The 12,077-nt window shown below is 36.2% G+C and overlaps 1 protein-coding gene across 4 annotated transcripts in view; it reads left to right on the top strand.

The window, feature by feature from the left end:
- The window catches only part of LOC118273551 (protein spire), a 181,926-nt gene that overhangs the window by 119,443 nt on the left and 50,406 nt on the right, over positions 1–12,077 (top strand). For 3 of the 4 annotated variants that reach the window (XM_035590586.2, XM_035590584.2, XM_035590587.2), the window contains exons 5-9: positions 3,309–3,512; positions 4,987–5,016; positions 5,458–5,630; positions 5,852–5,915; positions 6,021–6,135. In XM_035590586.2, coding sequence (XP_035446479.2) covers positions 3,309–3,512; positions 4,987–5,016; positions 5,458–5,630; positions 5,852–5,915; positions 6,021–6,135 — 586 coding nt within the window. The remainder of the gene's footprint in view (positions 1–3,308; positions 3,513–4,986; positions 5,017–5,457; positions 5,631–5,851; positions 5,916–6,020; positions 6,136–12,077) is intronic. The other variant, XM_035590585.2, reaches the window with a different exon arrangement.

The raw sequence follows: 12,077 nt of genomic DNA, 5'->3' as shown, positions 1-12,077 counted from the left end.
AACGCACTTGTAACGCCTCTGGTATTTCGGGTGTGTGTCCATGGGCGGCGGCGATTGCTTACTATTACCATCAGTTGTTTCGTCTACTGGTTTACCGGTACCATAAAAAAATAACATATATAACCTATCTAACGAATACGTAAACTTCTGCATGGACCCTTTGAGGGAATAAAAAGCTCAGTTTGTACTATCATTGACAATAGTACCTACTACCTCTAATCTGTATCACAATCCTCTAGTTAGATCCTGATCATTCGTGTTCCGTACAATAATTCATTGTTTACACAAGATTTATAGATTTGAGGTGACGTTACTATAATAATAGTAATGTGGGTGTCTGTCTGTCTTGTGGCTCGTTATTATCTGGTCGTTGATTCGGTGCCGGGACAAAGGCGTCTTGCGAAAGTGGTCGTGTTTGCCCCCATTGCCCCCCAACGCCCTTGACATGTTGAATCATGTTGGCGGACAAAGGACGGTAAATTTGACTTACTGACGACTTGATAATGTACTCTAGTGTTTAGTTGTTGCTGATTCAAGATTTAGATGTATCTATGGTACCCAAAATCTCAAATTCCTATCCCCAAAAGGCCGGTAACGCACTGATGACGCCTCTTGTGTTTCGGTTGTCCAAGAGCGGCGCCGATTCCTTACTATCAGATAATCCGTAAAGCAAACTAGTACTAAGAGTACAGAATCAAATGTGTAGTTCCTTTATCAGACTTTATGACACCGTCAGTATGAGCAGGAGAGTAGACAGGTATATTCTGGTCAATCTTCAAATCACCATCAATAAAGTAGTATTTTAAGTCCAAAGGCCCTCTATGACCCACTTTACAGTTTATGCGTATTTCTATAGGCTTGTACATTATCATTACCATATGCAATGTCGAATTGCGTACGACCCATTCTGATACCGTTCTAATTGAGACATACGAGTATTGCCAACCTCTAATAAAAATGCGAAAATTAATAGGCTTGTGTATTAATATGGGTTTTTGAAAGGTCATTATGTTGATTGAGGCCACTGAGGGGACTTGGATATTTGCATTGATCTAAGCAATAATTAAGCAAGGATCTACAATTTTTGATCCGTTTATATTTTTAGTGGCTCTGCAAAACTAAACATGGAACGGTGATTCTAGACATAGTATAAGCCCTGTGAGATCTGTCTTTCTTTACAATGTTCCGTATTGTAGGTACGGCAAATAAATCCACAGCATAACTTGAAATACATATATACTTGCCCATACCTACATAGACCAGTAACTAAACTACATTCACACGACTCGATTTGCAAACATAAGCGTTCACGGAGGGCGTCATCCATTCAGAACAGCCTGCACGGGAACGTGCGCACATTATCTATGGGCGACGACACTCAACAGTTATTCCAACTTATAATGCAGTTCTACTCATGTCGGAGAAGTTAACATTGCTCTTTGAAAGGGTAATATAATTAGAGAGGGTTATGTCTCTTGTGTCTCCTCTGGTTTTGCCTGGTGGTGACATTTATTAATCTGTGTATCATCAACAAGAGCCGATACGACATTCAAGAAAAGAGCGTACTCCTTTTTGAAAGGCCGGCAACGTACCTTTTAACTTCTCTGGTGTTGGGGGTGTCCATGAGCGGCGTTGATCGCTTACCATCAGCTGACCTGCCTGCTCGTTTGCTCCCTATTCCATAAAAAATGTCACATCTGTTTATCTGTGAATCATCAACAAGAGATGAATGAAAAATGAGCTGTTGTCAGTGGTATTTCCGAAACGATACGACCTTCAAACCTTCCGGAAAAGAACGTACTCCTTTTTAAAAAGCACATGTGTCTCTTCTGGTGTTGCTTATCATCGGGTGAGCCGTCTACTCGTTCCTCGTTTATTCCATAAAAAAATATGTACTGATGGTATGATCCAGAATGAATATAGGTGATCCTATTCTTTCCACTAGGTGGTACTTATGTAAAATGTATCTGGATTATTCTTCTTCAAGATTCGGTCCGAGACCCACGTTAATATCTCGAAGACGTGATGTAGGTGGCTCCATCCGTCAGGTAATCCATCATCGGATCCTATATGTCAATTAGGTACCGAACGTTTGATTGCCACAATAATTTATATGCACATGTCGTTAGCAAAATATGCGAGTCTATTTACTTGTGTGTGGGCTTGCGATGTTTTTCATTGGTCCTTTTTGTGGTTGCAGTTTTGATGGTTTTCAAAATGTAGCTATGATATAATAGGTAATGTAAAATTTTAATTGATTGTTTAGGTACCTTGGGAGAAATCTTAATCAGTTGATGAAATATTTTGACTTAGGTACTCATCATTCTGAATGTGCACTTAGTTGAACTTCGTTGAGTCTTTAGTATTATGTTTTATTTAAGTCTTTATTATAATTAACAATATACTAGATCACTCTATCACTCGCTTGAGGGAAAAAGCTAAAAGACAAAGATAGACCAGCATATTTGACGTTCAATGTTATTCCTATCGGCGTCCAACAGTCTAGAGTGCATAGAACTAAATTACGAAATAATAAAACTGATTAGATATCCCAAAGTTATTAAAAATTATCTTTTCATTATCTTCATAAAGTATCGAGAGTTAGCATTATCGTGCAAAATTAAAATATTAATCATAATGACGTCACCATTTCACGTTTTAGTTCTATGACTACAATTCCAATTTGGAAAAACCCTATACCACGGTGTTATTCCCTAGAGGGGAAAGGTTATCTTTTATTACAGTATAACGAACTGTAAGCTATCACAATTTTAACTAATACCTATTAGTTCTAATATAGTTGGCTAAAAGTCATCTAAAAACTAGGCCCATTTAGAATTATAGTCTTATTTTTAAGGGAAAAAGAAATTAAGAACGATGTTTTTATTTATAATATGAAATTGTACCTGTCTAAGAATCTTATCATCATCAGCCGAGAGATATCCAATGCTGAACAAACGCCTCCCCCTTAGTCCTCCACGTAGAACGACAAGCCGCCACCTGTGTCCACTGCCTCTCCGCGACTCTGACGATGTCATCTGTCCACCAAGTGGGAGGTCTGCCCACGTCTAAAAATCTACCTAACTTAATTATTATGTTATCGGCTTACTCACGTACTGTTTTGACGAGGAACTCGACTAGTTTCAAGCCATGCTAGAGGCTCATATTCATGAGCAGCATTCCGCGACACACGACGCAACGATTGTCGCGCTGCTACTGGCGATTCGAGGATCGCGCCCATCGCGCCCTCTGTCTGGAATCGCGCGCATCTACCTAACTTGTAATTACGGTACTGTTTTCTTTTTCAGCGCTGCGTTTGGCACTGTGGCGGTGGTGGGCGATGTGCCCGCGAAGCCGCTGCAGCGCACTACCGCGCTGTATGTCGAGCCCTCGTCGCTGAAGCGCTGGAACTGGCCTCCTTCCTCGCGAGGGTCCGGGTCGGAGGAGCGAGGGACATGGGAGCCGCTGAGGACTCCGCCGCGCATCTCGACACGCTACGGTTTTCAGACTGGGTGAGACATTACCTGGTCTTGAAATGTGATGAATGTGCAATAACCATAGCGATTTACTAACAACCGAGACTAATTATTACAGTTTTTATGACGTTAATGTAGCTTAAGATATCTTTAACTTTGCTTAGGTAGGAAGGTAGTAGGTAGGCTGAGACCACCAACAAAGGACATTAGGCCTAATTCGCTAAACTATAATTATTATAATCGCGTGCGAATTCCCGAAGAAACGCATGCAGATTGTTGTGCGTTGGTTAAAGCACTCGCAATGCATTATTAATGTTCCTAGCTATTTTAAAGTAATTCGTGATAGGATAGTGTTGGGGCACATAAGCGACGCGATTGGAGGAAAAATCAATTTCCTTTGTTAAAAGATGACGCACCTATGTAAATGTCTAAATATCTAAACACACATCAAAGTTGCTTGTCTGATAAATGACGATACTTTTTTTAAGATTACAAACTCACTAACGAACTCAGAGACATTTAATGGTTACTTAAACTATTCCATGGGACCCTATTACATGGGACTTCTAACACAAATGGTGAAAAGTGCGTGTGCATTGTATAGCGGCACTACGTGTCGTAATGAGCACCTCTGCCTACCCCTTTGGGGATAAAAGGCGTGACGTTTCTATACGGCCCATTCCAATAACCTACCTATCGCCTACCAGAGGTAGAATTTTGACACATTTTGTATGTAGCTTATGTCAAAATTGTATCTCTAGTAAGCAAATCTACAGATACAGGTAGGTTATTGGAATTGGCTGTTAAACTATTCCTTAGTAACGATTTTGTTCCGAAAACAATTACTAAGGACTAGGTTAAGTAACCATTAAATGACTCTGAGTACGGTTGTTAGTGTAAAATCGCTAAAAGCTCCGCTCTTACCAATATGACCATAGCTTAGTCTACGCGTAAATATTTATGGCACTCAGGCCTGGTAATGAGAATTCCTGTACATAATATATGCAAGGTATTTATGCCTACTTTTTACCGGCTATCTTTGACTGCGTGAAAACTGGAGTTGTTTGGAGACAAATCATATTGTGATGATGTCATGTAGGTACTATGATGGTGATGAAATAGCGAACTTTGGTGTTTGACAATTAATCTCAGTGGGTCTACTCCTTGAACAGAACGGACCACTGCCATATTTAGTTTGCTTAAAATCAGGACAGGACTGTCATACTAAACTTTGAAATTTAGATTTCACGATACTAAAAAGTTAAGGAAATTCCAATTTAAATTCTGTCCCTATGTGGTCTGCAGATGCTTTATTTACTAACTTGTATAACTAACAGTATTAGGTACTTGAATGTTAAATAATATCACATAAAACTGATCAGAATAAACACAAAATAACTAATGCTTTTATTTACTTGCATAATCTAACCATCTCCTGTTGTTTATTAACTTTTATAACTAACCCTGTACATGTGACATATTTGTAACACGTTGTTATTTCTAATTGTAGTCAAACCGAAGGATATGGAGAGCATTACAAGTACGTAGAAAGGAAGACTGATCGTAAAGTTACCTATTTGCTTTTAATTTTGTAAATACCAAACATCTGTCCTTGTAAAATTATGAGGTGTAGCCAAAGATAGATTTACCTAGAATGCATGCTTTAATAGATGTCGCATAGCTCAACCATTAAAATTTAACTACATACCATAGGTTATAAGTTAATGTTTTGCATGTCAAGGCTTCCTTGCAAGCGGATACTTAATTAAAATACCTGTCTCTATTGGTAATTCTGAACTTTTTAAAACCAAATTACAATGTTTACTATGAAAAAATGTTATTGGCTTGATTAAAAACCCGTCAAACCTAAATTATATTCGAATTCAAAAATTTTAAGCACATACGGAATAAAAGTAAACGCCTGCAGAAATTCTCATAGCAAAAACCCGACATGCAACTAATTGCTCTTAACATTTTTCAGGCGCGGTTTTGGATGCAAGTCATAGGAGAGTTACGGATGGGTGTAAAATTAAAGAAAGTAAATTATTCAAGGACACCAATAGAGTACGAGTTAACGCCGTACGAAATATTAATGGACGATATTAGGTCCAGGAGGTACACGCTAAGGAAAGTTGACGGCGCGATACCTCCAAGGTAAGAATACTTTTGATGAATTTTTTATAACATTTCTCTATATTTTATCTATCATCCTGCTTTTAGTCTGATTGTTCTATTGCTCTAATCTAATATATAAAATATTAGGTATGTTATACACGTTTGTATTCCTGTCTAAGCTGAAAGTTACTCCACTACTTTTTACAATTATTTTTTTACTGAACCATTATCGTATTATTAAAATTTTGATTTTCTTACAGTGTAAAGAAAGACGCTCATGCAATGATACTTGAGTTCATTAGAAGTCGACCTCCACTCAAAAAGGTAAGAACATTTTTTCTTTAAACTACTTGCTTGTATAGAATTGTAATTTAAAATATCAACAATTTTCGTTATTACCATTTTATAAAATAAATATATTTTCATCAGGCGTCTGACCGCAAGTTGCCGCCGCCCCGCCGTGAAGTAACGCCTAGAGAGAAACTCCTCGCGTCCATCCAAGTCGGGAGACAACTCCGACCCACTCCTTACTCCAGGCGACTATGTAAGTACCTATATTTATATATTCCAGGATTATAAGCCCAACGTTATCACATAGGAAATGTTCTATTTCTTCTCCTCTAATAATATCTTCTGATTTATTTCGTTGCGGGATCTAAGACAGTCATTCATGTCCCAGGGACACTTTAGACTTTACTTTGTGTTACTGTAGATCCTGGCTTATAGGAGTTACAGGTGGTTTTGGGAGGATGTAGCGGGCTTATCTCATTAAAAGAATATAGGAAATGTGTTTAGGTATCATTCTCTTCAAGAAACTTATTTATTTATATTTTTAAACATATTTAGACAAAATTTCCCTTTCATCCTATTTTTCCTATCCTATATTTTACTTCCCATCCTAGTTCCTAACCTAACAATCTGTTCCAGATCCTTTACTATGTTCAAGCTCAAATAACATACCAGAAATCGAAGAAAGCAAGCTAGAACTACTAAATCGTTTAGTAATTCTCATACAAAAACAATCAATCATCCCATTTTGTGTTCTAGTATTTGTTACCGTATCTGTTATATCACTATTTGTGAATTTACAACTAAGAAGAGTATGTTGATGTCGTGACTTACAAATCGCCTTGTGAAAAGCTGTGAGCAAGTAGTAGTTGCCAGACTTTGCTATTAAAATCTGGCAGGCGTTCGTGGATCAACAAAGTGGTAGTGTGGTTTTGTAAGTACCGTGCCTCCTTTCAAGTTGTTTATAAATACATAATTCTTATGTAAAATAAAACATTACATGTTTTAAATTAAGTATTTATTGTCTTATTGATTTTAGGAACTTTTCATTGCTTTATGGAAATAACTAGGTTCTACCAGCGGCTTCGCCTGCGTTCCCGTGATATAAAAAGTATTCTAACAGCTAGCCCTGTCTTTAGGTATACCCAATTAAATTAAAATTTGACGGATAAACATTCAAATAAACAATCTTTCACATTTATAATATTAGTGCGATTTATGGCTTTAATTTTAATTAATGGTCATATAACTCACACAGATTATGTTATTACCTAGATACTTAATATGATCTTCTTTGCGATACGATTACCTATGAAATATTCGTAAAATGTCACTTTGTTGCGTAAATTCAACGATACTTGTTGCATAACTAAAGTAGGGCCAGTATACCATAGGTACGTCACCATATTTCATACTACGTATGTATGGTGTGTCGTTCTAGTTTCGTAACATATCAGTACACAAACTACAGAATAGTACGGCTGTATACTTTATGGGCCTTTTGATACGAGTAGCACGTGGGGTCTCTTGGGCGAGAATATGATTACTTAGGTGCAATTTTAAAGGATTTGATGTATGACATCTCTTTTCTATATTTTCATGTCTCTTATGTCTTGATGATTCTTCTCCACACACGTCTGTTTATGATTTATTGCCATATTGAGGTATCTAGGAATTTAGGTACACTGATAACTTAGTTTATAACAATTAAAAACAAATCCAAATGCTTTATTGCTTTAGAATTAAAATTTACTAACAATTAAAATCTTTATAATAATGCTCTCTAAGAATTATGAAATAAATATTATGAAGACATAATATTTACAACATTATTTACAACGTTATATGAGAAATATTGGCGTCCCACATCTTCTATTTGTACAGAAGTTTTATCGAGACGTGATTGATGAGGTTTTGATGTAGCCAGCGTGTTAGATTGATCATGTTTACTACTGGAAGCAGCGATAATACGTCCAAATATAAATGGAAAGAAATAACTTAATATTGTATATTTTTTTAAATAAAATCGAATAATTCTTTACTATTAAAACTCTGCAGTTGAACTTAAGACCAGTCGACCAAAACGACAAAGGTTTACTATCCAAAAATATAGCTTAAAAATCTTATATTTTCGTATAGTATTTTGTGTATATTCATCTAACTTCATGCGTAAATACCTGATCAAAAAGAGTCGTTCAAAATTGAGGTTTATTGCCCATGTAATAAAACCACTTATTCAGTATCGTATAAACTGCTGTAAGAAAATTCTCGCTGAAATTTTATGACGGTACTTACTTACTGTTTATGGTTTAATAAATGTGTATCTGTGACCTTGGCATTTACAACAGTATTACTAGGTACATTATAATAAAACATTGCACTACATAGTATATAATATAGTATAGGTATAAAACTTACTAGCTTTCCGCGTTTGGATTGGTCTGACCAATCTAGGAGATTTCCCTTGAGAAAAAAGAAGGTCCCGATCTAGGAATATTATCGAGATAAAATGAAGCCTATGTTTCTCGGTATGTTATGCTTCGTAATCTGTTCGATTTTTGATGCACACAAACCATCAAATTATTATAATAATATGATATTTTAGATGAATTTTATATAAGGAGTTGGATTCTTCAACTTTGGCACCTAATTAAGACAGTAATGAAATCCAAAAAAGTCTTTGAAATTGTAAGCGACTCTCGGCACTCCAACTCGTCGCAGTCGCAGTCGGGCACCCAGGTGCCCTTCATAAACTCTTTCAATTCTCTCTCTGCAAAGGAAAGTTGAGAATGTATTAATTAGGTGTAATTATGATAATAGTACAGATATTACTCAATCCAGGTTCTATTTCTGGCGTTATTCCATAAATTGTGAAAGGTTATGCAAAGAGAATTCGTTTTGCTGTAAAGGATTTTCTAATACACCTGTTACTTTGGTGTGGCTTATAATTATTAATTTAATGTAGACCTTTCTTGTAAATAATTCATTTCGGTCGCTTTAATGTCAATTTACGTCAGCTCTGCTTATCCTGTCAGGACGTAGTGGATATTGTGTGATGTTGTCAGGACCTGTGTCGCATTTTGCCCTTTTAGCTTTCTATGTCAAAGACAAGTGTGCATAAATAAAATACTAGCAAACCCGGCGAACTCCATTTCGCCACCAATGATTTTCCCTGTTTTCCTGCTTTTCTTGCTATAAACCTCACGGAGCTTGAGAGCTTCCTATCGAATGCAAAACTGTAATAATCAGTTCGTGCGTTCTAGAGTTATAATAGCGTCAGGAAGAAAAACCCGACTTATTTTTACATAAAAGTGTGCCTAGCACAGAACTTGAACAAAATTATTCTGACTGATACATCATAACAAACTACTCATATCACAAGTCCCAACCTTCCCCACTAAACTTCACAGACCGAGAATATCTAATAACTTCTGTACTTAACGATCTCCAGACATTTTCTGGTCCACTTCGCACCCGCAAAAGTTGACCCAAAAAACACATCGTCTCTATTCGATTTCAAACCTTATGCTGGAGATTGTAAGGCTGTTTTTGCTGGTGCGGTGCCAGGCGCCTGCCTGTCTCCGACGTAAGACAATCTAGACGTCTAGGTCACTGGGAACTCGAATATCGACCTGGATACTGAAGTTACGTAATGTATACCCTGCCTTATATAACTTGGTTTCCATTTCTATTGAGTACAAGATCCTATATATACTACTAATAAGTATAAACTACTAATAAATAAATTGTTTATTTAAGTTTTTAAAACGGTTTGCTCATGTAGAAACGGTGAAAGACTTATTGCGATTGATTGCTTATTGATATTGTACCTGTTTTAATTAATCATGCTTAATTATTCTTATGAGGTTCATAACAAAACAGGTGAAAAGTTGGTCAAAACTTTATTTTTTGTTTAATTAAGGCATTCCAAAAGGACAACTGTAAAGAAAACTTAATTGACCTCATTATAAGAAATCACAAATAATTGCAGATACACAATTATTAAGGGTTTATAACTGATAAAGTTGTATGTATCTATCCCGCCCTAGGCCCGTAGGATGATAGCATAAACTTTACATAAATACTATTACATGAAACTGCAAGATATTAGGTAATTAAAGACTTCTGACACAGTTTAGTCGTTACGACAAATTAGAGAGGTTAAATTTAACTAGAATTCACTTGACGGTAATTAATTAATTAATGTATTTGTAACATACGTATGTAACATGCTTGTAATATTACACCTTTTTAACGCAGTGATCGTGACGGAAGTTAAAACACGCCCCTAAGATGACCTACTGACCAAAACTACTTTTACCTATCAAGCAATAGTATGTACCTACAGCCCCTTGCTAAATAAATGTCGTATGTAGAATTTCTAGATGACCTATTTTTATCCACTGTGGACTGTCCATCCTCAATAAATCACTCTCTCTATTCCAAGGAAATGTTGACAAATAAGTCCAATCAAAATGATTGATGACTTTATTAATCACATTTTGTAGAACGAACCGGAATGCCTCAAACGTTTTCATTTCATAAAAACAAAAAAAAGACAATGTTTCTCAATCTTGTGTTTGTCTTTTTTGCTTTTAGGCACTTGTTTTGTTAGTAAATTGGTCTCTCAGTCTCAGGGAGAATGGTTAAAATGAAAAAGTGCACTATTTCTCGTTCACAATAGCTGTTTGAAGCAAAATGAATAAGTCTTGCGTTGCATAAAACTGGCCCGTTTGTTGGTCTGTGGTTCGATAACTTTGTGATTCAGTACAAATATTTTTAAGATTTTTTGTTGATTTCGCTAGATAGGTGGAACTATAATTTTATGTATCACTAAATTTTATTTTGTCATAAATTAGTGTTTTTGTAATTATTGTTCGTGTTGCATAGAGATAAGTAATAATAAGTGAGCACTGCTAAGTAAAATAGACAAATGAATAACAAAACGATTTCTAATCCATTCAACCTTAACTACGTAAATATTTTTCCCTTTAACAATAGAAAATGACATTAGCAAATCAAATACAAACGAGATTTAGTTCCAAGATGGAAAACCCGAAAGATTGAGAGCCGCATGTCTAAAGCAAAGCATACAGCCTACGCTCAGTACCGCAGTCTGCGCCGGATTCCATCGTCGCGCGGACGTGTCTCTTCCATATTTAAAAATTCAAATATGGTTCTCTAAACGTCAAATCGAATTACCGGTACATTTAAAATTTTTATTTAAAAGTAGGAAGGGGTGAGGGTAATTAGATTACGGGAGTGAAGCCTATCAGGTTCCCGCCGACCTGCAACGTAAGTTTACTAGACTAACAAGATTTTGTGTTATATCAGTGTGTATCAGTATCTACTGGGAATCAGTGCGAGTGGAGTGTTTCGTTCATAAATTGACGGTTCATCGATAGGGTTGAAACGACCCGATTAAGTGACTTTTCTTTATTGGATTTTTGGTCGTAAAACTGAAGATGGGAGTGTGTATCACAAACACCCTAGCTATGGACATCAGTCGTAAGTACCTTTCGTAATGTCAATTAACATAAATTAATTATTGATTTAGTTTAAAGTTTGCATCAAAACGTTGCACCATTTAAGCATTTTTACCTCTTTGCATAAACAATTTTAGCGCTACAAAATAAGGCACAAATTCGCGCGTATATGCAAATTGCCAGTGTTTTCGTGAAGGTGAAAATATTATGACATTGTCCGCAAAAATTCGTCATCAGAAATTCTTATTCGTCATCGAGACCCCGTTTTTAAATCTTGGAAATGCACTTGAACAAAGAAACCTTCGTTTAGGGACTTTCCTTGTAACGGTTTAATTTTTTTTGTGATCGCAAACTGTACTGAGGTTTTTGCGTTCGGATCCCAGGTAAAGTATATTGTGTTAAGATGTATCCATTTTGGAATTTGGGGTTAAGTGTCCGGTTTACAATAAGGCATTAGATCGAAATGCAATACAAACATAAATTACCTTCGTAAGTACTGTATAACTATTGACATACTTTTGTGTACCCTTTCCTTATTGTACGGCTTTCTTGAAAACGTATTATGTGCTCAATTGTATAAAAGGCTTTAGAAGGAACAGAACTTGAAATACTTAACATTTAATGGCACTGCTTACGGTCAAACCATTTTTTCTTAGACGTAGCTCACATTGAACTTGGCGTTCATGAGTTCTTGGTAAAGATCGACAGATAT

This window comes from Spodoptera frugiperda, chromosome 1 (assembly GCF_023101765.2).
Source record: "Spodoptera frugiperda isolate SF20-4 chromosome 1, AGI-APGP_CSIRO_Sfru_2.0, whole genome shotgun sequence".
NCBI classification, from domain to species: domain Eukaryota; kingdom Metazoa; phylum Arthropoda; class Insecta; order Lepidoptera; family Noctuidae; genus Spodoptera; species Spodoptera frugiperda.
This window is presented reverse-complemented; position numbering and strand designations above follow the sequence as displayed.